Source organism: Anas platyrhynchos, chromosome 8 (genome assembly GCF_047663525.1).
Source record: "Anas platyrhynchos isolate ZD024472 breed Pekin duck chromosome 8, IASCAAS_PekinDuck_T2T, whole genome shotgun sequence".
Classification (NCBI taxonomy): domain Eukaryota; kingdom Metazoa; phylum Chordata; class Aves; order Anseriformes; family Anatidae; genus Anas; species Anas platyrhynchos.
The window spans coordinates 29,473,146-29,499,939 of NC_092594.1; the positions used below are offsets into that span (position 1 = coordinate 29,473,146).

Here is a 26,794-nt window from a genome sequence, read left to right on the forward strand (position 1 = left end):
GCTCTGCAGGCTCGCTTGGAACAAGATCCCTCACCTCCTGCCCTGCCTGGGAGCAGCCTGGGTTGTGGGAAAGGGGCTGGACTGCTCCGTGTCCTCCAGGGTATGGCCCTCGACTGCTGCCTCGGGGGGAATGCAGCTTTTTGGGTTGGATTTCCTGCAGCTTGGGACTTTTTGCAAGCCACTAAAGTATGTGCATCAACCAGGGGCACCGTGGGCCATCCCCTTGGCTCCCTACATGCACCACAGCTCATCCACCCAGGGCTGGCACAAATCCTTTTATTTCCACCTGCTCTCCCCCTGCCAGACTGTCCGAAGGGAGGCAGCCCCTACTCAAAATAGACCCCGTGCACTGTGGCCACAGCAAAGAGGGAGGCATTGGAGAAGGTGGCCGAGGCGAAGCTGTCACTTTGGGGGTCCCAGAGCGCCCGGCTGGCCACCAGCAGGCTCTGCTGGCCGTGCTGGCCCAGCAGCACGTGGCACACCAGTTTGTAGCGGGGCGGCACCACCTCCTTCGCCCGGCCCCGCAGCAGCTCGGCCAGGCTGTGCACCAGCGAGGCACCACCCTGGGGGCTGTAGGACGTGCCCCCCAGGACCCCCACCAGGACCCTCTCCAGCACCCGCTGCACCCGCCCCGCATTGAACCCGCAGCCCTCATCCGGCCCCATCCTGTAGGTGTTTTCCAGGCGGATCTCGGGGATGGGTTGGAAAAGGGGGAGCCCCGAGAAGCTCACGCGGCTGTGGAGCATCCAGGGGCCGATGGAGGGGCGCTTGCCCCCCGGGGCTGCCCCCAGAGAGCTGCGGCGGCTGGCCAGGGGTGCCGGGAGGGTGCTGAGGACGGAGCTGCGGCGGGACAGCAGCTGAGGTGCTCTGCCCTCCTCCGTGCTCCGTGCTGGGGCTGTGGGATTGGAGCCTCGGCGGGCGGTCCGGGGCTGAGGGGCTTCGGTGCCATCCATGGCCATCACCTGGGTGGACGGGGCCAGCTCTGGGGCTGGCTGCTCGGCCATATGGGCAGGCTGGAGGGGAGAGGTGGCTCTGAGCACTGCTGTGGGACCCCAATCCAGCTGGGGCTGACACGGTGCCATATCCCTGTGCCCCATCCCACCCGTGCCCCCAGCCCCGCTCCCTGCGTGACCCAGCTCCAGCCACCGTGCCCGTGGCTGCCCAGCACCGACCTCTTCCCCTCGGTCCCCTGGGTCCAAGCTCGGGGAGCTCCTGGAGCGTGAAGTGTTGCTACGTGACACTGCAACTCCCCATCCACGGCTGCGTAACTCCTTGCTTCCCGGTCCCTGCACAGCCCCGTTGTCCTCTTTTGCCCCCGGCTCCCTGAGAGCCGTGCCAGCTGCAGCCTGGGCTGCAGCCAGCTTGGGGACAGCAGCTCCGGGCATGTCCCCTATGTCTTCAGCATCTCCTGGCAGCCCCAAAAACGCTTTGTGGGTGTCAAAAGTGAAGGAAAAGCTTGCAACCCAGCTTGCACCCCCCAAAAAAAAAAAAAAAATCACATCCTTTGGGTACCTATCCCTCTATAATGCCTTTCCCTATGGGATGGTGGGCACCCAAGGGTGGGCAGCACCCATGGAGCACAGCCTGGTGCTGGGGAATTGAGCCCCACAACGTGCTGAGGGTCCCTGCTGCTGTGATGCTCCAAATTGGGGCAGGTCTGGCCAGGACCCCCACCCCGAGCGGGGTTTTCTCCCTGCTGCCGGAGCCCAGCCCAGCTGGTACATCGCGGCCGCCCCATCAATGCGCCTTTGTCTGGCCGTGCTGCGATCTATTTGGGGAAAGCGGGGCCGGCCTTTGTGTTCCTATCTGCCGCTGAGGTATTTATAGCCTGCTGCCGGCTCGCGCTGCCAAGCACGCTGGCAGCCGGACCCCGCTCCCTGGGGTGCTGGCGAGGAAAGCTGGGCCCCTCCGGGGGCACCCCACCGCGTCCCTCACCCCCGGGACTTAGCAGGAAGGGGAATGAGCACCCCCCTCACGTCACTTCTGGGTTCGGGCAAGGCAGGGAGTGCTTTCACCCCTCTGCTATCCTAAAACCCAAAGGACATAGGGCTGAGGGTGGGCTCCCCCTCTCACCACCCCTGTTCCCCCTTTGCTCACCCCGCGGCCCCCCTAAACCATGCTCCCTCCTGCCAGCTTTCCCTGGCGCTGGGCCGTGCTGTGGCGGCCTCCTCCCCGTGCTGGCCAGCCTCCCTCCGTCCCTCCCTCCTTCCCTCCTTCCCTCCCTCAGCCGCCTTCCTCCTCCGCCTGCCCCCATGGCCCGCTCCTGCTCGGCGCGGCTGCAGGGCGAGGCGGCCGCCTTCACCGCGGCCCTGCGCACCCTGGTCAACAACCCCCAGTTCAGGTGAGGGGCCGCCGCCTCCCCACACCCTCCCTGCCCGCCAGGCCGGGCTCCTCGCGGCCCTCAGCCCCTCTCTTTGGGCTCCAGGGGCCTAAATCTGCGCTCTGGCAGCCCTTCTCCCACACCCTTTACCCTACGAGCTCCATCCTACAACCCACAACGTGCACCCCGCGGCCTCCATCCTGCCCCCTGTGCCTCACGTTCCGCACCCCGCATCCTACAGCCTTCAGCCTCAATCTCTCTCCCCTCTTCTTGCCCCACTGACCACGGCCACGGAGCCATTTATTCAGTTATTTATGTATAACTTTGCTGTTAACATGGCAGAGGGCCCTGCTTTCACCCCACACACCCTTCTGGTCCCCACAAGCGCTGGGCCGTGCCTTAATGCACCTCCCCTAAATCATCACCCTGCTGGGATGGGGGCTCCCGCTCGTCACCCTCTCCCTTTCCCAGGACAAAGATGGGGCTGGGGGGGCCACCCTGTGCCCCGTCCCAGCCCCTGGGGGTCCCACTTTGTTCCCCTCTCCTCGGCAGCGACGTGACCTTCGTGGTGGGCCGGGAGCAGCAGCGGGTGTTCGCGCACCGCTGCGTGCTGGCGTGCCGCTGCCAGGCTTTTCGGGGGATGCTGGGGGGCTGTGGCGAGGACCCCCCCGGCAGCGTCCCCCCCCAGGGCCCCTTCGTGCTGGGCAACGTGCAGCCCGACGTCTTCCTGGCCGTCATCGAGTTCCTCTACACCAACAGCGTCAGCCTCAACAGCCACATCGTGAGTGGGGAAGGGGGGCGGAAGGATTTGGGGTGGGTTGATTTTTTTTTTTTTTTGGGTGGTGCTGCATGGAGAAAGGGACAGGGTTTGGGCTCGATGGGCCTCGTGGGTGCCTTCCAGCTCGGGATTTTCTGTTTCTGTAGGCACTGGAGGTGCTGACCTCATCGGTGGAGTACGGCCTGCAGGACCTGTGCAAGGTATGGCCCTGCTGCACCCGGGGTGCCGTGTCCCCCCCCTGTGCCCCTATGCTGGGGGGCACCCAAGGATGACCCTAAAGATGATCCGAGGTGGCCGTGAGGATGGCACCACCCATGTGCACAGGCTCAGCCCTGTTCCCCAACCCCAGATGTGTCCCTAAGGGAATTGGTCCCCACAGGGTTCAGCAGCAGCCCCCATGGGGGTTCAGGTGGGAGCCCCCCACCCCCGGCGCTGGGGAGTCCCTCCGGCATGTCCCACTGCACAAAGGGCAGCAGGAAAGCCCCAACGCCATCCCCCACGGTGCCTCCGGCCGTGTTAGGAGGCTGCTGTTGGGAAATCCCCGGTCTGGGGAGCAGGGAGCGAAAGGGAGCGGTGGGAGCACGCCACCAGGACGGACAGACGGACAGACGGACAGACAGACAGGGAGTGGGCCAGGGTGAGGAAGAGGAGGGAGCTGAAGCGTCCCCATGGGGACACGTCACCAGACCCATTCCCGAGTTACGGCCGGGCACGTGGCGTGACCCGGCACTTCCCCTCCCTCCACACCGCGCCGTGCCACGAACCGAGCTGCCCCGTGTCCCTTGGGGGGAGCTGTAATGACCGGGGGGGGGGGGGGGGGGGGTCAAGTGGCCAAGTGGCAGCCGGGGAAGCCCGTGGTTCTGTCCCCAGCTGCAGGGTGACTTCATCTCCCTGTCCCCGCCGGTGACTCAGGGCCCTTCTGCTCCAGCTGGCGGCTCCTCCCCGCACATCACGTCATTTTGGGTTTCCCGGGGACCCTGACCCTGGCTCAGCCCCCGCGTCCCCCCCCCCCCTCACCACGGCTCAGGTCCCCTTTGTGTGGGCGGCAGCTGGGGTGGGCAGCAGGGAGCCCGTCTGGCTGCGTCCCACCTGCTTTTGGGGCTGCAGCCCATTTGTTTGTCCCCTCCGAGCAGGCGCGGGCAGAGCTGGGGTCACCCGGCAGCTGCTGCTGTCACCAGGGCTGTGACCATGGCTGAGTGACCTGCCCCGGGGTATGAGCTTGGTGGCGTTTGGTCACCCCAGGCTCGCTCCCCGGCTGAATCACTGCCCGCACGCCGTGCTGCAAGCCCTCATCCCCCAGCCCAGCCCTGCCTTACGAAACCCTGCAGGGCTGGAGGCACCTCCGCCCCATGTCCCTTGTCCCATGTCCCTTTGTCCCTTTGTCCCATGTCCTGGGGGCTCAGGGGGTGCTGAGCATCACGGAGGGGGATGCTGGGTCCCCGCTGCGCCCTCCCACCCTCTCCTTTCTGCTTCCAGCTCTGCGTGGAGTTCATCAAGGACACGCTGAGCGTGGAGCAGGTCTGCGAGGCGCTGCAGGTGAGCGGTCTTGGGAACCTGGTGTCAGGGGGAGGACGGTGCCTGAGTCCCTCATGTGGGCAGTGGGGCATATTTGGGGGCGGGGGGGGGGACACCAGTCTGGGGAAAACCCAGTGACAGCTTCCCAAGCAGCGTCACGGAGGGTAAAAATAACCTTGTCTATTCTGGGGCATGAGCTGGGCTGGCCCCTCTGCCCTTGGCTGCGTGCTGGGGCTGGGTTTCCCTCCCCTGCCAGCCCAGCAGCCCTCCTGTCCCCTGGGGATGTCCCTTTGGGGCTGCAAGGGCCATCAGAGCGAGGCAGGGCAGTGTCCTCAGGACATCATCCCCTACACAGGGTCAGCCAGAGCTCCCCAGCACAGGGATATTGCCACCGTTTGTGTGAAACTGGGAGGCACTGGGATTTTGGAAATCCGCAAGGTTTTCGGGGCCAGTTCCCAAAACCCTGCTGAGATATGGAGAAATGCTCCCAGGACCGGCCCCACACTCGTGATCCTGCAGATCCTTGCCACCTCCCGAGGCCCGAAGCGATGCCCCTGGGGCGAGACGCTGGCCCTGGCGTGCAGAAGCTCTCGGCGCACGTGGTACCTGACCACCGTGGCGTAAACAGAGCTAAAACGGGCTCAGAGGAAACAAACAGAAAACCCCAAAACCCCAGAACAAAACAAACCTGAAGAAAACAACTCGCTCTGCCCACCCCCAGCTTGCGTCAGTGCTGGTCCCAACTGCAGCAGCGGGGCTGGGGATGCTGCACAGCACCCAAATACCCCACAAACATGGGCAGACACCACGGGGGGGGACAAGGACATGTCCTGGTGCCCCAAGAAGGACACAGCAGCGGGCAGAGCCAGCCCAGGGAGGAGCTTTGTTCCTGGGGGAGGAGGAGAGCACCCCAAATTCCTGCTGCAGTGGGGAATAGAGATATGGGGAAGGCTCTGGGGTGGCACCAGGGTGTTGGTGCACTTTGGGGGGGCTCTGTGCCAACCCTGTGCCCAGGTGGGGAAAGCTGGGGGCAGGCAGCCCCATATCCACATCCCCACGTGGTGGCACCCATGCATGGGGTTGCTTCCCTTACCTGGGTGCCTGAGAACACCTCAGGGCTGGTGGCGTACGGGGACTCTCTGTAGGGCATTTTTTTTTTGGGGGGGTGTCTCCTTCCTGCCCTGGACCCCCTTGCAGGTGCCCGTGTTGTCCCACAGGCTGCGGTGACCTACGGGCAGGTGGACCTCCAGCAGCACTGCCTGGCCTTCATCGAGAGCTGCACCGCGGTACGGCCACGGGGAGGACCCGAAATGGGGGCACCGCAGGGCATGGGGAGCAAACGGGGACATGGCACGGGGGAACAGGGCCGTGAGGATGGGGTGGCTGGGGGAGAAAAGGGACCAAATGGTGTTTGGGGGGGGATGCTGAGAGACGAGTAGGGGATGGTGGAAGGGATTGGGGGGCTGGGGTGCGGGATGGTGTGAAGGAGGGGGTCGGGGTGGCTGCTGGTGCCAGAACGATCCTGGTGCTGGTGCCAGAAGTGATCTTGCAGGCGGTGGTGAGGACGCGGGGCTTCCACGAGCTCTCTGACACGGTGCTGGCACGGGTGCTGCGCAGCGACCGGCTGGCCGTGGACGAGCTGGACCTGGTGCAAGCCGTGCGGGAGTGGGCGCACGTCAGCTCGGTGAGTGCAGCACAGCGGGGTCGGGGGGTTCCCAAAACACCCCCCCGGTGCCCGATGCAGAGCTGGGTGTCCTACAGGCCGTCCTGGGGCGCCCGGTGCCCGAGGTGGCCGCCCTGCCCGTGCGGGAGCTGCGCCTGCCCCTGCTGGCACCCAGCGAGCTGGCGACGCTGGAGAGCCACAACCAGCGGGACCTGCTCATCCCGGTGAGCTGCTTGGATTTTGGGGGGGCTGGATTTGGGATCTGGGGGGAAGTTGGGGCCACACTCATGTCCCCACCCCAGGTGGAGAGCATCGCGGCAGCCTGGAGGTCCCACGCGTTGCGGCGTGGCAGCGGGGTGCCCCCCCAGCTCTGCCGGCCCCGGCGTGGCACGCGGCCCCGCGACCACCACCGGCACCTGGACTCGCACGCCAAGTAGGGGCTGTGCCCTCCCCCCAGCCCCACCGGGGGGCTCAGGGAGAGGCTGTGACCCCCAGCTGGCTGCTCTGCGATGGGGCAGGCTGTGGGGTGCGGGGCTGGGCGTCAATAAAGTGCTTTTTTCCCCACTTCACAGCTTTGGGATCGGGGCAGGATATGGGGTCACCCCACAGTGGGGGCCGTGGGGCAGCTTCAAAAAGCAACGTGGGCTCTGTGGGGTTGAAGCTGGGTTACGGGGTGGGTGTACGGATGCCGGGGCACCCACACAGGGTGTGTGGTGACCCCAAGGGCTGCAGGGTGACCCTTTATTATCCCAGCCACCCTGCCAGGTCCCATCCTTCCCGGGGCCGTGCTGCCCTCCCCCGGCAGTGGGGCTGCGCTGCAGCAACAGGCGCGCAATGGCACCAGGACCAACCCCCCCCCCCCCCCGTGGTGTTCAGGATGCCAGGAATCCCCTGGGCTGCAAAATTCCCTCCCCCAAATGCTGTTGCACCCCCCCACCCCTTTGCCCAAGCAGCTGTGTCTACCCCAATCCCCTCCCCTCTCCAGCTGCGCCCCCCCCCAAGACAGAGGGTCAGACCCGGCGGGTAATTTATATATAATATATATATTTACTCTTTAAAAATAAACCTTCGGTTCCCCACTACCGCCTGTACAAACTACAAAAATAAACCTTTGCTCTCTTTGATATAAATAACTTAGATGGCATTGGGGGGGGGGGATAAAAGGAAGGGGGGTGGGGGCTGCCCGCCGTGCCCACGCCTGGCACGGGGACGGGGACCCCGGGGCCACCCCAGCTCAGCGGCAGTGTCCGGGGGGGGCCAGGGCGGTGGGCACGGCGAACACCGCTGGAGTTAAAGTGCTGGGTGACGGCGCGGACGGTGCCCGGGATGGGGACAAGGATGGGATTTTTTTTTTTTGGGGGGGGGGTGGCAGGAAGGGGTGGCCCCGTTTGCATGGGAACGGGGCGAGAAATTAGGTTTCCCAGCTGGATGTGCCCGGTGGCAGTGTGGGTGCCCTTTGAGGGGGCAGAGCACGTGGGACCATAGCCGTGGGACATCCCGGGGGCTTGGCACAGCAAGGACCCCCCCCCCAAAAAAAAAATAACCCTGCCTGTGCGGTGGCAGCAACAGCCCCCCCGGCACATCCCTGTCTCCATCTCTCCCGTGCTCAACAGTGGGGAAACTGAGGCACGGAGGGGGCTACGTGGCCACTCAGCACCCTGCAGAGGGGGGGGGGGGCACGACCCAGGTCTGCGCCCTTTGCCCTGGGGGGGGGGGGGCAGCCCTGCACTGGCAAAGGGTCTGCCCCCTCCGGGCAGCCAGGCGAGGCCGTCGGCTGAGAAATAAATCTTTTAAAATAAGCTTAAAAATATATATCTCTCTATAGATAAGTTTCCCTTTGCAATAAATAAAGGTGGGGGGGTGCCCACCCTGGGCTCTGGGGCTGCCCCCCCCTTATCGGGGCAGGGCACCCTGGCTGGGGGTCCCAGGAGGTGAGGGGGGGGGGGCAGGCAGTGACCCCCGCGCAGGGGAGGGTGGCAGGGCAGAGGGCTGGGCGCCGAGCCCGCCGTGCCAGCAGCTCCAGAAACAGAGGGGGGGTTAGTGCTTCCATTTCTGGGGGGGGGCACAGGGTGACCCCAAGCCCTGGAGGTGTGTTGGGGGGGGGACACACAGCGCTGTCGGCGCAGCCCCCGGGCAGGGGACGGGTGGCAGGGCACGGCCTGCACACAGCTTGCATAGAAATGCCAGCCTGCCCTGCCGAGCCCATTTTCGGGGTGGGGGGAGCCGCGGGGGGGGGGCCGGTCCTCCTCGGCCGAGACCGGGGCATCGCCACTGGGGCGATTAGCAGCACGACGCGGGTGACCCCGCTCTGCACCCTCTGTGCCCCTCCGGGCGCCGGGAGACGCCAGCAGCCCACGAGCCGGTGCCATCCACGGGACTGGTGACCTGCGGAGAGACAGCGGGGGCTCGGTTAGATCCCTAAAAAAACACCCTGTGCCCCCTCCCACCCCCCATTCAGGGTCCCCAATCGGTCCCCAATTCAGGGGACAGAGGGGAGATGGATGACCCCAGCTCACCTAGCGCCGGGTGCCCGCCCCGTGGCCTCCCAGGCTCTGCATCTCGAAGGCTTCGGGCACGGCGCTGGGCACGCCGGGCTCCTCCAGGCTGTCACCCTCCGTGCCAAAAACCGGGTAGGAGCCGGGCAGCGTGGGGTGCAGGGCCACTGTCACCGAGGCGGTGGCCGTGACGGTGGTGTAGCTGCCAGCGGGGCCCTGCAGGTGGGTGCTGTAGGAGGGCAGGGTGCCCCGCGGGGCCGGCCGGGTGTGGGGTGAGCAGGGCTGGCCCGGCCGTGGGGGTGCCGTGGGGCGCGGGTAGTCTCTGGGTGGCGCGGGGCACGGCTCCCCGAAAGGCAGAGGGGGTGCGGGTTGGGGTGGCTCCTTCTTCCCCTGGAGCTCCGGGCTGTCCTTGTAGGGCTTCAGCACCTGGGGAGGAGAAGAGCGGGGTGTGTAGGGGGGCTGAGCATCCCCAGAGACCCCCCAGCACCACCCTGCCACCCCATAGTGTCCTCGTTCCCCCCTCCAAGCAGCTGCCAGCCCCCCGCTGGATTCACTCACGGTGATGCGGGGGAAGCTGGGGTCCTTGCCGGCCTCCAGCAGGATGTGTGCCGGGGCGGGGGGCACGATGAAGGGTCCCCGGGGGCTGCCCGGCCCCAGGCCGTCCCCGTAGCCCTCCGTGTCCGAGGTGTCGGCGAAGGCAGCGGGCCAGGCTGGGGCACGGCGGATGTACAGCCCCCCGGGGCCGAGGCACGGGGACACCGGCTCCGGAGGGGGCAGGCGGGGGCCGTTGTCCAGGGGGGATGCCTGGGGGGAGAGGGGACGGTCAGAGGGGACACGCAAGCGTGGGGTGATGGAAGGATGGGGTAAGGGATTTGTGGGGTGAAGCAGGCACGGGGAGGTGGGATGAAACTGGGATGGGGGGCAAATGGGGATGGGGTAATTGGGTATGGGGTAAAGAAGGGGGGGGCAAAGCACGGGTGATGGCAAAGAGTGAGGGATGGGGACAAGGGGCGTGTGGGGGTGGATTTAGGACTGGGCAAGGTGGAGGGTGAAGGTAAGGGGTGGGGCAATGAAGGGGAAGAGAAAAGATGGGGGTCTCCTACCTCGGGGGGTGGCCCGATGACGGAGAGCAGGACGGGCAGCAGCACCAGCCCGTTGAGCAGCCCCAGCAGCGTCAGGATGGTGAGCACCGCAAAGAAGTACCTGGGGGGGTGGGCAGGGGGCTGAGCGAGCAGTACCCCAACCCCAAAACACTGCACACCCCAAAACACTGCACACCCCAACCCCAAAACACTGCACACCCCAACCCCGTGTTCCCCATTCCCATGTCCTCCCCACCAGCCCCATGTCCCCACCACCACCAGCTGGAGAGGGGAGGCTGCCACGCTCCCCAGCCCCCATTGCCACAGCTTTTTTGGGGGGGCAGCAAGCGGCCGTCCCCGCACCCAACGGGGCACCTGGAGCTCACCTCATGATGAAATCAAACTCGGAGCCGGCCAACATGAGGACGCCCAGGAGGGTGGAGACGGCGCCGTCCATCACGGGGGCGAAGGTGTGCTCCAGCGCCGCGGCCGAGCGCACGTTCCTGCTCCCCGCCGCCGTCAGGAAGCCCTGAAGAGGGTGGGAGGGGGTCACAGGGGGCTCGTCCCCATGTGCTTATGGGGCAAGGGAGGGACAGAAAGCCTTGGGGTGGGAATTGGGGCGCCCCGTAAGCAGGCTGGGGTCTGCTGCCACTCACCAAGGCCACGTGGACGGTGAACTCCACGCCGATGCCCACCGAGGCGATGAGGATGACGACGGGGATGGCGCTCAGCTTGATGCCCATCAGCCCCATGATGCCAAACAGCTCCACTGCCATCATGGCCAGGATGGAGACCTGGAGGGGGCGGCGGGGTCAGTGCGGGGTGGCTCTGACCTGTGCGTGGCGTGCCCGACCCTACAGCCTCTATATAGGGCGTCCTCACCTGAGGGTTCCTCTCTGTCTTATCTACTGGGGGAAGCCCTCACCCTTGAGTGCAGGGCTGTCCCCAAACCCCTGCCCCACCCACCCCGTCCCCGATTCCTCCTGAGGGGTGTCCCCAACCCCACCCCGGCACCACCTCCGCGCGGCGGGGCGCACACTCACGATGATGCCGGCCGTCCAGGGGTTGAGCAGCAGCAGGGCGCAGACGAGGAAGGTGCAGGCCAGCAGGATGCTGATGGCCAGCAGGAACCAGTGGCGCAGGCCGATGTACTGCTCCCAGAAGAGGAAGGGGTAGCCGCTGGGGTAGCTCAGCACCCCGTGGCGCTGGGCGGCCTCCCGGCAGATGGCCCGCACGCTCTCGATCGCCTCCACGAAATCAGCCGTGCGACGCAGCCCACTCAGGTAGAAGGGGAACTGGGCGAATTCCAGGGGCTGGGCTGCTGGGACTGGGGAGGGAGGAGAGCACGGGGTGGGCACGGGCAGCACGGCAGCCCCGAGAAGCCCACCCCAGCCTGGGTGCAGCCAGGATGCGTGCCTGTGCACCATGGGGTTGGGGAGCCCTTGAGGAGGAGCGGGAGATGCTCAGGGTGTAGGGGGTGAGCAGGGAGCAAAAGGGGATGTGTCCCTATCAGGGGATGCTCGTGGGATGAGGGGAGGAGCAGGGAAGGTGCCCCATTGTTTCTCGTGGGGCAGAAAAGGTGCAGGGATTGGGCTCTTCTGCTTGGGGAGGACTCTGGGGGCCGCAGGGATGCCGCCGGGCGCTCACTCACTTCGCAGGTTCTCGCCCGTGGTGTCGTACTTGTCATGGATCCACTCGGGGGGCGGCGGGTAGAAGTTGGCCTGCGAGGCGGCGAAGCCCAGGGGGTCGTTGCTGGCCCACACCGTCAGGCAGATGTAGAAGGTGTCCGGGGGGATGATGCCGTTTTCGTCCACCAGCCGCCGCGTGGTCAGCTACAGGGGGGCGAGCAGGACAGGCCGTGAGCAGGGCATGGGCACAGGACATGGCACAGCCCCGTGGCCCCATCCCCAGCCCCGTGGCCACCCACCTGGTTGAAGTTGAAGGGTTCCTTCTTGTTGCCCGTCTGGATGAGGAGCTTGTACGCCAGCGCCCCATCCTCGGAGCCGTTGCGGTAGCTGTCGTGGGTGATGCGCCCGGCTTGCCAGTCCCTGTCAAACGTGGCCTGGAGCCCTGGGGACACAGTGTGGGGTGTGAGCATCCCCTTGGGGCATGCCTGGCATTGCTGGGCACCCAGGAAGGTGCGCAGGCCGGGGAGGGGGTCGTTGGGCACGGGAGGGCATGGGGAGGAAGGTGAGGGATGCCCCTCACCTCGCAGCCAGTCCTGGAAGTAGTGGAGCCACATTTTGGGCAGGTCGTGGTTGCCCTCGCGCACCACGTACTTGACGGTGCTGAAAGCCTGGTGCAGGCTGAGCAGGGCGGCCTGGGCGCCCGGGTAGTGGAAGCCGCCCTTGGTGACGATGAACATGTTGTAGAAGGAGAAGTACTTGAACTGCGCCGAGATGAAGGCGTGCGCCTTGGTGTCCCGCGGCACGATGTCCGTCAGGTAGAGCCCGTCGTGCACCATGGTGGTGCCGTAGAGGCTCAGCCCCAGCAGCGCCAGGAAGAGGACCACCACCACCGCCTGCGGGGACAGCGGGGTCAAAACAACGTCCCCCCAACACCCGTGTCCCCATCCCGGGGTGGCTGTCCCGTCCCCGTCTCACCTTGGTCTGGGTGCGCAGCAGGAGCGGGGCGTACTTCTCGCGGGCGAAGTCGGAGAGGCTCCAGCGGCAGAAGGGCAGGGGCACGCACTCACGCCCACCCTTGGCCTCGTCCAACTGGGCCAGGAGGTCCCGCGTGGAGCTGGAGGGGGTGAAGACCTGCGAGCCCAGCGGGTCGGCGGGCGGCAGGAGCACGGCGGGCGAGGTGCACACCTGGGAGGTGGGCGGCAGGACGGTGACGATGTGGTGGCCCGAGGGGTCGCACTGGGTGAAGGCCTGCACGGTGGTGGTGATCTGGGTGCTGGTGGCCACGCCAGGGTGCCCGTAGGGGGACGGGTGGGAGGCGTGGTTGTCGTTGGCGTCCGCGAACTCCTGGGGTTGGATCTGGATGACCCGTGAGGAGCAAGGGCTGCGGGGAAGAGAGAAGGGGACGGTGATGGCAGGGCTGCCCACGTAACCACGGTGGGGGGGACACGAGGCCAGCCCCATCCTCTGTGATGCCGGCAGAGGCGGTACCTGTAGAAGCAGCAGAGGATGTCGAGCCGGCGCTTCTCCCGCCGGTGCAGGTCCATGCTCAGGATGGCGGGGAAGATGAACAGCACCATGGCGAAGTTGAACACCACGACCACCGCCGCCTGCGGGCAGAGGGGACACGTCAGAGCCGGGCCCTTCCCACCCCACAGACGGGGTCACCGCTACCCCCAGGCGGGCGCCGGGGCCGTACCTGGATGGAGAAGGCGCGCAGGGCAGGGATGGGCACCAGGGCTGCCATGAAGAAGGCGATCATGTTGCTGACAGAGGTGAGAGCCACGCTGGTCCCCGTGCGCCTCAGGCACTCGCCCGTCCGCTCCTGCGGGGCACAGAGGGACACGGTGACGAGGGAGCATGGGGAGCAGCTGGGGAGCCCCGGGGAGCAGGGCTCGGCGCTCACCTTGAAGGGGACGTGCTGGCTGGTCTCGGTGAAGGCGTGAGCCAGGAGGAACATGTCATCCACGCCGATGCCAAGGGCCAGAAAGGGCAGGACCTGTGGAGAGCAGCGTCAGCAAGGGGACGTTGTCAGCATGGGGACATGGCCACCACCTGGGAGGAGGGGACCCAGGGCTCTTCCCCCGGCACCTACCTGCGTGGTGGCCGCGTTGAAGGAGATGCCGAGCAGCGAGCAAAGCCCCAGGCCGGAGGCCACGGAGAGGGCCACCAGCAGGACCCCGGCCAGGCCCACGGCGCCCTGGGACTTGGAGCAGTCCCACCGCAGCATGGTGACGCAGGCGTAGGCCAGCTGGAGGAGCACAGCGGGTTAGCAGGGACAGAGAGGGGAAGGAGGGACAGGGCTGGCAGGGGATGGAGAGAGGGGGACGTACGCACCATGAGGAGGTAACCCCCGGCCACCCGGATGGCGCTGACGTCGGAGAAGGACTTCATGATGTCGTTGAGGGTGGTGGTGGAGAAAGCATGGACGCTCTGCGTGGCGTTGGGCGGGATGGAGTCCTGCGCCAGCTGCAGGGCATGCCCCCCGTTAGACAAGACCCACGTCCCCCCAAAAGAGGGCCCAGGGGCTGAGCATCGCCTCCGAGGGCGCTGGGGACCCGCAGGACCATGACAGCACGGTGCCAGGACCCACAGCCACGTGAAACCCAGGCAGAGGGGGAAATGCTGTGCCACACAGGGGCTGGGGGCTGTGCCCAGTACCCACCTCCACAAATTTCCTCTGCCAGGCCTCCAGGATGGCACCCGCCTTCTCCTCGCTCCAGCTGATGTCGTGGATCTCGTAGTCATCCTTGAAGTGCTCGAACAGCTGCCGGGGGCTCATGAGGAGGAACATGGTCTGCAGGGCCTCGGCGCTGGGGGACACACACACATCCCGCTGGGACCGGCTGTGGCACCCCATGTCATCGGGGTGGGTCCCCCGGGTCCCCCCCAGCCCCACGGGGATGCCTGGACCCTGTCCCCTTTGTCCCCAGCCTTGCTCCAAAGCACTGCCCCCTCACCAGACATGCTCCCAGACAACCCGTCTTATACTGGGTGCCCTTGGGTGCTGGATGAGGCCACCGTGCCCCAAACCATCCCATGGGCACCACGGCAGGGACCCCGCACCGTGCCTGGGGACCCGCGTGCCGTGAGAGCTCGTACCTCAGCAGCTTGCCCTGGGAGTCTTTGGTTGTGCCACCTAAGATCAGCTCCTCCTGCCAGCGCATGAATTTCCTGGAGAAGCCGTGGCAGCCCCCCGAGAGCTCTGCAGGGATGTCAGGGCTCTGCCAGCAGAGGGAAGGTGGCGTCAGAGGTGTGGGACAGGCAGGAGAGCAGCGAGCCCCCTGCCCCCACGGGACGTCACCTACCTGCTGGCTCTGCTTGTTGGGGGCGCTTGGGGGGCACTGGGGGTCCCGGGGGTCCAGGCAGGGCCGCTCCATGTAAGCCTGCCCCACCTCTGCCTTGTCCAGCAGCTCCTTGAAGCCTTCCAAGGACGTGAACTGCCCCAGCTCCTCCATCAGCTGCAGAGGGTCCAGGTTGCTCCACTGGATGTCGGGGCGGCCCCTGCGGAGAGAGCAGCACGGGGGATGCTGAAACCCCCACCCCGAGACCCCCATCCCACGCGTGGAGCGGGGCTGGCACCCCAAAATCCCTGCGGGGCGCCCCAAAGGCAGAGGGAAAGGATGTCAGGAGGCCTGCCCGTGGCGTCCCCGCGCCCCAGCGCAGCGGGCCGTGCCCCGAGTCAAGTAGCGTGCCTGATCCTGTTAGGCTGGGACAAAGGGGGGCAGCCGGCCCCGCGCGCCCCGCTCCCTGCGAGCAGTCAGGGCGATTACTGCCCGCGGGCTAACGTCTTGATAGCAGGGAGGGGATGCTGCAGCCCGGCCGGCCCTAAAGCTGCTGGCTTTGGGGCTTTGCTGAGCGGGGCAGGATGGAGAGCAAGGCTGTGCCGGGTGCTTGGGTACCCACAAAAAGTTTTTTTTTTTTCCAGATGCTCTGCTCCAGACCCACTCTGTCCCAGCTCCAGTGGCCACGCTGCCCAGGGCCGGCTCCCTGCCTCACCCCGCTTCTCTCTGAGACAGAAAGGCCACCGAAAAAAAAAAAAAAAAGCCAACAAACCCAGCCCAGCGCTGCGAAGAGGGGAGGAAAAAGCCCCAAGCGAGTGTGGGCTCTGGGGAGAAATGCAGCCTAATAATTCATGAAGGCTGGCTGGGCCGGAGCCGGGCGCTCGAGATTCCCACATACCAACCCGAGCTGCTGCCGCTTCCAAAGAGAGCCCCTTTTATCTGCTTTCGCTTGCTTCACTGAGCCAGGGCAAATCCTTTTGTCTTTCCATAGATTGCCGCTCTTTGTTCTCCCAGCTCCCGCCCCGCTCACCCCTCGGAGCCTTAAAAAGGGGGAAGAGTCCCCGGGGCTGCCCGGCCGGGTACCGCTGCGGGGAGAGGTGGCTCCTGCCCCTCCGAGGTGCCACCCTACAGCCTGGCACCCGAGCATGGGGACGTGCTGCAGACCCTGATGGATGAAACCAGCAAAACCCCACTCGCTCCTGGTGCGCTTCGCTCCCTGCTCCGGCCAGGCTGGGGTGGAGATGCAGGGTCTGGGGGGGGGGGTGAGGGGACAGCCGGTGTCCCCCCCCCCAAAGAGCTGGCTGGGCACGCTGAGGCCCCTTTCCCCTCCTCCCGTCCCGCAGCAGGCTGAATAAGGCCACTATTTCATCTGTTTGGCAACGGGCAGCTTTCAGAGCAGCATTAGCATGAGAAAGCGCGGGGCTGCGTTTGCTGACAATGCACAAGTCTGCCCGGGCTCTCCCGGACAAACACGCCTGTAAACAGAAGGAATGCAGCCCCCCCTGGCCCCCCCCCACCCTCCTGGGCTTGGAGGGGGGGACCTGAGCACAGAGGGAGCAGCCCCAGGCACCTGCGTGTGGTGCCCGCACCCCTCCGTCCCCACGTCCCCATCCCCGGTGGGGTGGCAGCGCCCGCTGCGGGGACGCACCGAGGACTGTCCCCGGTGTCACAGCCCCGTGGTGGCCCCCCCAGGCCCCCCGCACACTCACGGGAGGTAGGCTGAGCCTCCCTGCAGCTTGGCCCCTTCCCAGAAGCAGTCCAGCGGCGTCAGGATCACGCAGGGGAACAGCTTCTCAATCATCTGCGGGAGGGAGAGAGGCGTCAGGGGTCGGCGGGGACGCCTCGTGCCCCCCGCTACCTCCCCAAATCCACGTGGAGCTGGAGGTTTGGGGGTCGTTTGCAGCATCTGGAGCTGGAAACCCCCCTGTGGCTTGGTTCTCGGGGGGGGTTTACCACGGTGCAACCCCACCGATGAGCCGCGGGGTGCCCGGTGCCACGCGCGGCCAGGACTCACCCTCTCGATCATGCCGTTCTCGATGATGGGGACGCCCGACTTGTAGCAGATCTTGTTCAAATCCCATGATCTGCAAAGGCAGGGGGAGGCCGTGAGGACGGGCTCCAGCCCACGGGAGGCCGAGGGGGCATGGCAAGGTTGTAGGGGGGGGACACGGGGACACGGCAGGGGGGTCCCCATCCCTGTCCGGAGCCGGACTCACTTTCCGTACAGCGAGACTTGCACTTTGCTGGCAGCCAGGGCCGCCTCGAGGTGGAGCTGCAGGGCCTCCTGCGTCAGGATGTTCTCCCCTTCCCGCTTCGGGGTCTGGATCAGCATCTGGGACGTGTAGACGGACTCCTCGCCCAGCTTCTCCTTCGTGTAGCGGAGCTCCTGGCTGACGCGGCTGCCCGCTGCAGGGAGAATCAGGGGCGCCCCGTCAGCACCGAGGCCACCCCAAAGCCCTGTCCCCACCCCAACACCCTGCCCATAAGGGATGCCCGGGGAAGCGAGCTGGCCCCACAGCGTTAATTAGGAGGTGCCACCAAAACCCAGGGGGCTTCTTGCTGTGGGGGTCCCCAATGTCTCCACCCTCTGTGCGCCTGCACCCTAGGGACCCCAGGGCTGGTGGCACCCAGCACCCACGCAGATGCTTCCAGCTGGGTTGGCTTTGCTCTCCCCAAAAACCCCCACACAGCTGGAGAGGCAGACACCACGCATCCATCCCGTCCACTCTAGATGCCCCAAACCACCAGGCCCTGCAGGGGTAGGGCTGCTCTGGGAGCACCTGGGGACAGAAAGGCGCTCGGGGGGGCTCCCCAGCCCTTTGGCACCTCCAGCACAAGGGACCCCAGCACCCCAGGACTCCCACCACCCACCAGGACCCTGCAAGCAGTGGGGTCGACGTTCCCCCAGAAGGCACATTTGCAGTCACACACATTTATTTACAGCACCACCAGCACCCGGCCACCCTGCTCCCAGCACCCTCCGTCAGGGGGAGGGCTCTGGATGAAGCCCCCACCCCGCTGCCACCCACGGAGGACACCCCACGTGCCCCCGGGCACATCCCGGGGTGGCTCCGCTCGCAGGGGGGGCCGGATCCTGCCCAGCACCGGGGCAGGATTCGTCCTCGCTGGGACGCTCCCTCGGCAAGAGGCCGGGGCCCCGGAGGGCCTGGCCCCCCGCCAGCACCGAGGAGGCCAGAGCAAGACCGCAAATAAGCAGCAGAATCTTCCCTTTTAATGACTTATTATATGGGTTGGTGGTTTCTTTTTTTTTTTTATATTATTATTATTATTTATTTTTGATTTTTTTTTCTTCTTCTTTTTTTTTTTTTTTTTTAATATATTTTCCTCTGCTTTTTGGGCGGCGGGGTGGGGTGGGGTTGGGGGGGGGGGGGGACGCCTTTATTGTTCCTGGCTGGGCTGGGGAGCAGCTGGTGTCCATCAGATGCCAGTTGCGATGGAGGTCGTGCCAGGGCTGGGGAGTAAGGCGGGGGGGGGGGGGGGGGGGGACACGGACACGGCCTTTGTGTGCGTGTGACAGAGGGGACTGCGGCGCCCGGGGGGCTGGGGACAGGAGGAGGGTGGGTGCTGTGGGGGGGGACCGTCCCCTTCCTTTTCCCTTCCCTTCCCAGCAGGCTGGGAGGTCGGGCGGGAGGTGCACCGAGCTGCTCTGATCTCGGCCGTGCCACCCACGCCGAAGCCGCACGGATGGGTGGGGGGGCTTGGGGCTAAGGGAGAGGAGAAGCGGGGGGGGGGGGAACCCGGCCCCACGGCTGCATCCTGGGGGCCGCATCCTGCTGCACCCCGCGGGCAGCGCCGCACATCTGCGACCCCCCCCTCCAAGTAAAAAAAAAATAAAAAAAATTAAGAAAGAGAGAGAGAGAGAGAGAGAGAAAATAAAAAGCCGTCCCTTGTAATTAGTGTTAATTTGGAACAGGGCACTGCGAGCCGTCAGCAAGCTTCAAAGGCAGTGAGGAAGCCTCAAATTCCAACACCCTAATTAACCAAAGAGCAACATGAAAAGACAAGGCAGCGCGCGCGGGGCTGCCAAGGACACTTCAAACGGGCGCGCGCCCGCCGGACGGCACGGCCGGGCCCGGGGCTGGGAACGGGGCGAGACACCCCACACGGCACCGAGAGGGCCTGTGAGCCCCCCCCATGCATCAGGGGGGCTTGGGGAGGGGGCCGGGGAGCGCCCCGATAGCGCCAACGAGCACGTTAATGAGGAACTGTATGCAAATTGCAAAATAAAAAATGAAAAACCAAAAAAATCTCCAATTAACAAAGGGAGCCCTCGGGTTTTTCATGCAAAGGGCGCTCTGGTTCCAATCAGAGGCCCGGTCCTGCTTGTTCACAGCACCCCCTGCACCCACGGGGGGCCATAAGCCCCCCCACTCCCCAAACCGATGTTCCCCAGCCTCCCACGAGCATCCCCATGGGGTGGAGGTGCAGGGTGCCACGTAGCTCACCCCGGGGGGGCGATGGAGGTTGGCTGCACCCCAAAAACCCCCAGGGTGTGTGTGGGGGACACCCATGGTGCCCAAGCTGGTGCCAGGAAGGGGACGGGGTCCTGGCAGCATGGGAGGCCTTGGGCACAGCGTCCTCCCACCCATGTGGGAGCCCACCCCGTAATTGGGAGCCCACCCCGTAATTACAGCGTCCGCTGCAAAATTACAGAGCGGGGCCCCCTGCCCGGCCACCCTGCCTGTGCTGCCTGCCCCCACAGCACCTTCCTTCAGCCCCCCACTTTTTGGGGACAGGGTGCTCAGCCCCACTACGAGCACCCCAGGGACACAGCATGGAGGGTTTGGGGTCAGAGGGCCCCAGCTCATGGCCTGGTGTGGGCACCGGGCCTAGCACATCAGTGTGGGGGGACAGTGGGATGGGGCAGGCCGCCCACCCCACAGTGAGCTGTCCCCACTGGGCACAGCCAAAAGGGATGGAGGCGAGGAAGATGAGCCATGGAAAGGCTCAGAAAGCAGGGAGATGTCCCGCTGGGAGGGCCACTGTGTCCCCCAGGGGCAGGTGGAGGCTCGGTCACAGCAGTGCCACCACGCTGGGGATGGGCCCTGGGCACTGCCAGCTGCTGTCACCGCTCAGGAGAGCCGGGACCGAGCACGTCCTGTGCTCGGCCTCCAAAAGAAGTCAGGCCCTGCCCGGTGTAACGGGTGGTGGGACACAGCAAGCAGCGGGGACAGCCCCAAATGGGGCCTAGTACTGCTCCTGTCACCATCCCAGTGCCACCGCCCCAGCAAAGGGGGAGGAGAGGGTTCCATGGGGGCAAAATCCAGGATGCCAGCCTTCAAAAGCCCATGGATGGTGGGAGAGGCCACACCGAGCCCCTCCTGAAAGTGACACCCCTATGGGGACACCCCCTGACCCCCCCAGCACCCATGTGGCCACCTGGCCACAACAAGGGGCACCCACGGGTGCTGACACCAGAGCACAAAACACAACCAAAACTCCTCACCCGCAGGGATCCACGCACCCCCAACAAGATTACACCCCCATGGGGACACCCACTGGGGCCAGCACCACCCCACAGCCCGGGGTGGGGGTCCTGAGGCACTGGGGGGGGACGGACAGGGATGCCCCGCCACCGGCTGCTTCCCCGTGCCGACCGGCGTGCAAGCCGGAGGCCACCTTCAAAGTGTTGTGGGGCGGATTAGCTGGATTAGGGAGCCTGTGAAAGGACCCATGCTGCTCTGGAGGAAGTCTCGCTGAGGGCGTGCTGAAAGAGCCATTTTTACCTGTCCCAGCCTCCCGAAAAGCCCCGCGGCCCCGTCCTGTCAAAACACGGCCGTGCACCGCACCGGGGCCGTCCCCGTCCCCGTGGGGTGGCAGTGGGGTGTCCCCGGGCACGGGGACCAAGGGGGGCTAGTGGCTCTGCTCCCAGCCCCACAAAAGCTCTCCCAACGCTTCCCTAAATAAATATGGCAAAAAAAAAAGGGCTCTGCCTTCAAAAAGCCAGCGGAGGGGGACCAAATAATAATAATAAATAAATAAACGGCCCATTTGGGGCCAGCTCCCCATCCGCCGGCCCCGGCCAGCCTTTGTTTATGGCCGGAGCTAAATTAATGTCTTTATTACCCCAAATCACTGCGTGGCCGTTCCCAGCGAGGCTGGGGGGGGGGGGCGAGGAGCCGGCAGCGGCGCGGCCGGGACCGAGGGGACAGCGCGACCCCCGAAAAAGGGGGAGAGGGGATTCAGTTGGGAACCATTCACCGCTAAGACTCCTGTCAGCATTGACATAAATTTCCACTGGTGTTGGCATTTAGGCATTTGCCATTTCCATATGTATAGGGCTGCCTGTACTAATTATGCTAATCACCCCCTCTGTTGGCTGCTGTGAAAAATGGCCACATTAGGCACTCCACTGCTTGCTAATGTCACTTAATGTGTGGTTGAAACATACATTCATCCCACTCTGAATGGTGAAATTTTTCCACATTGCTGGCTTCATTCAGGCAAGAAATGAATTTTTTGAACTCAGACCACTTTTCCAGGCCCGAGGGAGAGGCAGATAATAAAACCCTCTTCTCAGTCCCTCGCGCTGCCCCCTCCCAGCCGCCCAACAACACTTAAAACGCAGGGAGAGCCCCCTCCCTAAAGCCGGGGATATGTCTAAGTTTAAAGGGAAGGAAAAGAAAAAAAAACAAAAAAAAAAAACAACCCCCCCCCCAAAAAAAAACTTCCTAGGAAAAACAAAAATGTATAAGTTGAAAAGCAAAGCAAAATGGATACGCGCAGATAAGCCACAGCCATCTGAAAAGAGTCTCCCAGACTTTTTTTTGGTTAATTAGCAAAATTTTCCAGCCCGAAAAGCTGACCGAGCTGTCAAGGAAGGGAAAAAGCAAGAGATTTCTCGGTGGCCTCCCAAAGATAAATAAGCGGAGGCAGCCCCCGCCTGCGCCCCGTCTTCGGGCCAGTCCCCGGAACGGTGCTTGTGGGGCCGGCGGGGCTGCGGGAGGGGGTCTTCAGAGCAAGTGTCAGAGCCCAGCAAGCCAACAAAACCCACTTTTATGTTTTTAGGATAATGGGGTGCAGGCACCCCGGCACCCCACAGCAGCAGCACAGCACTGCCCCTTGCTGCCCTGAGCCCCAAGTCCCAAGGATGCCCCCAGGCTGTGCCCAAGCCCGCAACCAGGAGGGGCCGCAGAATCCCAAAGCCAGGCCAGGAGGGGCCCTGTGGCAGCACCGGGGACCCCTTCCCACCCCCGTGGGGTGACACCAGTGCCACCACACGCACAGAGGAGCAGGGGGACCCTGTCCCCACCGCACACCGCCTGGGGACAGAGCAGGGATGTGGCAGCCGGGGCTTGGGGCCGAGCCACCCCACAGCCCCCCACGCAGCCAGCTCCTGCCCCACGCCGCCGTCTCGCCCCTCCAAACCCACCCGCTGCTGGCGGCCAGACCACCCACCTCTCCGTGTGCCCACCCAGAAAGGGCCAGGGCACCCCCTCCCCGCACAGCTGCCGCCCCACACACATCCCCCCCCTTTCCTCCGGGGGTCCCACGCGCGGTGGGGAGCAGCGTGGGAAGGGGGGACACGGGGACAGCCTCCCCCACGGCAGAAATGGGGTGGGGAGGGTGCTTAATCCCACCCTCAGCTCTTGCTGGGGGATTTCTGCTCCCCGGTGCCCCTCTCGCTGCAGGGACACACGGAGCCAGCCCCCTCCATGCATCCCATCTCCCGTCAGCCCCCACTACAGGGCACCCCCCGGGCTGCACCCCGGCTGTGCGCAGGGTGCCAGGAATGGGTGTGCGGGGGGGGGACACCCCGTGCCAAGCCCCGTGGCAGAGGTCAGGGAAGGATAAAAGCCAGCAGGGAGAAATCCCAGCTTCATGCCCCAAGCTGGGAACGGGGAGGAAAACCCCCTCGCCCCCACGCCGTGCGCCCATCTCCATCCCTCGCCCCCACGCCCCGGCACATTCGGGGTACCCCTGACCCCTCCGGGAGAGGGACGGGGGCTTCTCTGGGGGGATTCGGCAGCTCTTTGAGAGCACCGGGGCTGCGCGGGGCGCTCGGCTGTTCCGGTTAGGAATTAACCCGGCCTTCCTTTGAACCAGCCCTCGGCGCTATAAATCAGGCAGGGCCATTCACCACCCAGGGCTCTGCCTCCCCGGAGCTCGCCGCCCCGGCCCCTTGGCCCTACAAACGCCCTGGGAGAGCCAGGGAACAGCTGCCAGGTGTCTCGAGGTAACTCAACACTCGCCGCGAGCCGGGGTTTCAAAGCCTGCGAGTGGCTAATTGCTTCGGAGGAGCCTAATTGAACATTTCCACAGTCGGGTCCAATTTATGGGGTGACACCGCCTCCCTCCCATCTCCCAGCCAGGGCCGTGGGGCAGGCGGTGACCCCAGGGCATCGCCAGCACCCCCCAGCCAGACCCCATCCATCCCACGGGGGCTGGAGGAGGCTCATAGGGCTGGGGACCCCCCTCCTGGAGCCGGAAACAGGGGACCCCACAATTTCCCTCATTGGCCACGGTTGAGAAATGCCCCTATGGGGTGGAGGGGGGGCTGCCCATCCTATTCCCCCAGGTGGGGACAGCAACCCCGTGCCCCTACCACCAGGATCCCACAGCCTCTGCTCTGCCCATGGAGGGGCCAGCCCAAAACGGGGTTGATCCCTCTCCTGGGTGAGGTGGTTTGGGATGGAGCAGCACGGAGCTGCACCCCGCAGCCTGTCCATAAACAGGTGAGCAGGGAGGGACCAGAGGCTTCCCTCCAGCCTCCGCCAGCCCACTGCCTGCGAGCAGGGCCATGGGATGGGACCGGGACTGCCTGCCCCTTCAGCACCGCCTCGGGGCTGGGAGGGACCACGTTCCTACAAACATCTCCCCGCCCGGACAGGGCAGGAGCCTCGGGGGGCTCCCAAGGCTTTGGGGACACCCAGGTTTTGCCAGCCCCGAGCTGCCTCCACCCGGCACCGGCCTCACACGCACCAACAACCCCGCTGCACCCCGGGGATGGGAGGAAAATCCACAGGATTTTCACATCCTAAAACATTCAGGATCCAAACACCCGGCCCGGGAAACCATCCTGCTGCCCCCCATAACGCACACCCCACACCAGCGGGATGGGGAGCGGGGCTCAGGGAGGGCTGGGGACAGCCGAGGACAGCGGGGACGCTTTGATCTCGCCGGAGCACGCAGAGGGAGGCCAGGAAGAGGCGAGCACCCGCGGGATGGATCCGGGGCAGGGAGGCAGCCGCAGGGCTGACACGCGAAGCTGAGGGAGAGCAGCAGCACGTCTGTCCTTCCATCCGTCCGTCCGTGCCTCGAAACCACCCCGGCTGCTCCATCCCGAGCCAGCACCACCCCGCAGAGCACCACCGGCACCCCCCTGCTCGGCAGCGTTTGAGCACGGGGGGGAAAAATCCTACTGAAAACACCGGGAGGATGCCCTGGCCGGGAGCCCCCTCGCCGTCCCCACACCAGCAGGGTGCATGTGCCAGCAAGGACAACTTTGGGGACACCTCCAGCCGTCCCCACACGCAGCCTTGTCCCCTTCCACATCCCCCTCTCCACCCCGACACGCCACGAGCCCTGCTCCCTCCGCAGCAGGCGCAGCCACCTCCCCGGCTCCGGTTGCAGGCGCACCAAACGCTCACCCCAAAAAAAGCACAGTAAAACCCCACAGAGCCCGAGCCACGACCCAGAGCGAGGAAACCACTTTAGGAACACGTCCCCAGCTCCAGCAGCCCCCACCCGGACCGGGAGGCACTGCCGGGCTCCTCTGCTACGTGGTGCGGGGGAACGGGGCGATGGGAACGGGAACGGGGCCAAGCACCCCACGGGAGTGGGGAGCAGGTGGGGGGGCCGCAGGGTGCGAGAGCCCTTTTTTTTTTTAAAATATATATATTAAAAAAAAAAAAAAAAGGGGTGGGAGAGCAAAGTTGCTTCTATTGTTGAACCAAATCCAAGAGTAGCTGAGGACCACACAGGGAGCGGGGCGTGGGGGAGGAGGCAGCGCTCCCGCACAAAGATGGCTGACACCCCTCGGCTCGGCAACATCTGCCCCGGCACGGCACCCGGCACCCTACACGGCACCCGGCACCCATGGGTCACCCCCCGGGCCACCCGCCGGCCACCCCTGGGCCACCCACCCCGGCCGGTGGGCGAGCGGCCAGGCAGGGTGCCGGAGGGAACGGGGATGGGGGGGGGGGCGAGAAAAATCTGTGCTCGCGCTTATTAATAACAAAGGGCCGGGTTTTAGGCAGGGTTTCCCCTCGGAAATGGGGATTTGCTCCCGGCCTGACCCTAACCCCGCTCCCCGCTCCCCTCCTGGATGCGCTCCGGGAGCCGCGGTCGGGATCGGCCCCGGGGGATGCTCCCCGGCGGGCACCGGGCGCAGAGCTGGGAGAAGGGGATGTGTGGATGGGGATAACGGGGGGGAAAAACACGCGTGGGGGGGAAAACACGCGTGGGGGGACCCCCGTGGGCAGCCCCGGTGCGCACAGCACCGCCGGTGGCACCCCACGTGCGGGGACCCCATGGGGCAGCCGGGGAGCATCACCCCGTGGGTGTCCCGCGTGGCCGTGGGGACAAACCCAGGAGGGATTGGGGACAGCAGGAGCCACGGGGACATTGGCGAGCCTTGGGGTCACGCTTACCTTCCACCCAGAGGTGCTCGATGTCGGTCTCGACGGAGGCCACCCGCAGCCCTACAGCCAGCGCCCCGAAGAGCAGCAGCCCCACGAAGAGCACCTTCCCGCAGTGCCGCTGGATCCGGCAGCCCAGGGCGAAGAGCAGCGCCTGCAAGCGGGCCCGCAGCCACAGCGGGGCCCTCCGGCCCCCCACCCTGCCCTGCGGAGGGGAGCGGGGGGGGGGCACCGTGAGGATTTGGGGAGGGGGCCCAGGAGGGCTCAGCATCCCCAAAAAGCAAAGGGGGGGGGAGGGGGTTAGAGGGCAGGGGGTGAGGATGCTCGGTGAGGGTAATCACACCCCCAAAGGGGAAAAATAATGGGAAAATTGAAAAATTGTGGTGTGATCAGGAGTGATTTGGGATTGTTAAGATGTAGAAGGTTATAAAAATGTAAAGAGTTGTAGAAATATCGAAAATTATAGGGAACGTAAGGAGTCATAAAAATATATGAAAAAATAAAAATATGAAGGATTATAAAAAGATAAAATGTTATAAAAATATAAAAACTATGAAAGCATGAAGGATGGTAAAAAACACGAAGAATTACAAAATTACAAAGAATTAGCCAAATTATAAAAAAATATTAAAGAATTGTATAAAATCCGCACAACGCTTCCAAATGCCTCAAAACGCTTCAAAACGCCTCAAAACGCCTGAAACCCATTTGGGACGGCGGGGATGCTGTCGGCGCGGCTGGGTGCCGCCGGGGTTAGGGGGGGGGGGGCAGCTCCAGCGCCTTACCTCGGGGGCCGGCTTGCGGCGGGCGGCTCGGAGCGGTGCCGGTGGCGGTGGCGGTGCCGGGGCGGGGGGCGGCTGCGGCGGCGGCTGCATGGCGGGGGGCTCGCGGCCGGGCGGGCGGGCGGGGGGCGACCCCCGGCGCCTTAAGTGGGGCCGAGCGCGGCCCCCATGGAGCTCGGCGGCGGCCGCTGAGCGGGGCCGGGGCGCGGGGCTCTGCGCCGCCCGCCGCCCGCCGCGCCTCTAAAGGGGGAGGCGGGGGCGGGGGGCGCCGGGGCCGCGCCGCCGCCGCCGCTCCCATTGGCCGCCGCCGCCGCGGCAGCGCCCAGCGCCCCCGCTGCCAGGCAACGCTGCGCCCGCCGCCGCCGGCCACACACGGCGGGGCCCCCCCCCCGGCACACACACACACACACACACACACACACACACGGGCCCTGCCCCCCCCCCGCACACACACACACATATACACAGCCCCGGGGGGGGGTGGAGCATCCCTGCCCTTCTTTTTTGGTTTTTGTTTTTTTGCTTTTTTTTTTTTTTTTTTTTTTTATGGGGGGGGGTGCATCCCTTTTTTCTTTTTCTTTTTTTTTTTTTTCCATTTTATTTTGGAAGGGGAGCAGCCCTGCCCTTCCTTTTTTAGCGGGGGGAGCAT

The 26,794-nt window shown here is 65.1% G+C and overlaps 3 protein-coding genes across 7 annotated transcripts; 1 reads left to right on the forward strand and 2 right to left on the reverse strand.

Moving 5' to 3' along the window:
* Window positions 1-262: 262 nt before the first annotated feature.
* Window positions 263-2,197, reverse strand: DYNLT4 (dynein light chain Tctex-type 4). Of its 3 annotated transcripts, XM_038183166.2 has the most exons (3): window positions 2,098-2,197; window positions 1,173-1,408; window positions 263-1,013 (listed from the first exon to the last, which is right to left on the reverse strand). In XM_038183166.2, the coding sequence occupies exons 2-3, from the start codon at window positions 1,383-1,385 to the stop codon at window positions 327-329; spliced, it is 900 nt and encodes a 299-aa protein (XP_038039094.2). In that variant the 5' UTR covers window positions 1,386-1,408; window positions 2,098-2,197; the 3' UTR covers window positions 263-326. The 3 variants fall into 3 exon arrangements, with proteins under 3 accessions (XP_038039094.2, XP_027318885.3, XP_027318882.3); XM_027463084.3 differs by lacking the exon at window positions 1,173-1,408 and having other exon boundaries at window positions 2,098-2,190; XM_027463081.3 differs by lacking the exon at window positions 2,098-2,197 and having other exon boundaries at window positions 1,173-2,071.
* BTBD19 (BTB domain containing 19) lies at window positions 2,102-7,094 on the forward strand. Of its 3 annotated transcripts, none has more exons than XM_072041830.1 (8): window positions 2,102-2,341; window positions 2,873-3,101; window positions 3,245-3,298; window positions 4,575-4,634; window positions 5,811-5,899; window positions 6,166-6,297; window positions 6,375-6,500; window positions 6,579-7,094. In XM_072041830.1, the coding sequence occupies exons 1-8, from the start codon at window positions 2,117-2,119 to the stop codon at window positions 6,711-6,713; spliced, it is 1,050 nt and encodes a 349-aa protein (XP_071897931.1). In that variant the 5' UTR covers window positions 2,102-2,116; the 3' UTR covers window positions 6,714-7,094. The 3 variants fall into 3 exon arrangements, with proteins under 3 accessions (XP_071897931.1, XP_071897933.1, XP_071897932.1); XM_072041832.1 differs by having other exon boundaries at window positions 3,009-3,101; window positions 5,831-5,899; XM_072041831.1 differs by having other exon boundaries at window positions 2,180-2,341; window positions 5,831-5,899.
* Window positions 7,095-7,300: 206 nt separating this feature from the next.
* PTCH2 (patched 2) lies at window positions 7,301-26,300 on the reverse strand. The gene is made up of 24 exons (XM_038183163.2): window positions 26,149-26,300; window positions 25,376-25,568; window positions 16,979-17,168; window positions 16,777-16,846; window positions 16,472-16,563; window positions 14,787-14,982; window positions 14,581-14,702; window positions 14,144-14,291; window positions 13,816-13,947; window positions 13,574-13,729; window positions 13,385-13,477; window positions 13,178-13,303; window positions 12,970-13,088; window positions 12,457-12,862; window positions 12,062-12,374; window positions 11,781-11,923; window positions 11,505-11,685; window positions 10,897-11,180; window positions 10,510-10,647; window positions 10,240-10,382; window positions 9,875-9,974; window positions 9,330-9,575; window positions 8,793-9,197; window positions 7,301-8,661 (listed from the first exon to the last, which is right to left on the reverse strand). Exons 1-23 carry the CDS (start codon window positions 26,236-26,238, stop codon window positions 8,793-8,795), a joined length of 4,086 nt encoding a protein of 1,361 aa, XP_038039091.2. The 5' UTR covers window positions 26,239-26,300; the 3' UTR covers window positions 7,301-8,661.
* Between the last annotated feature and the right edge of the window lie 494 nt (window positions 26,301-26,794).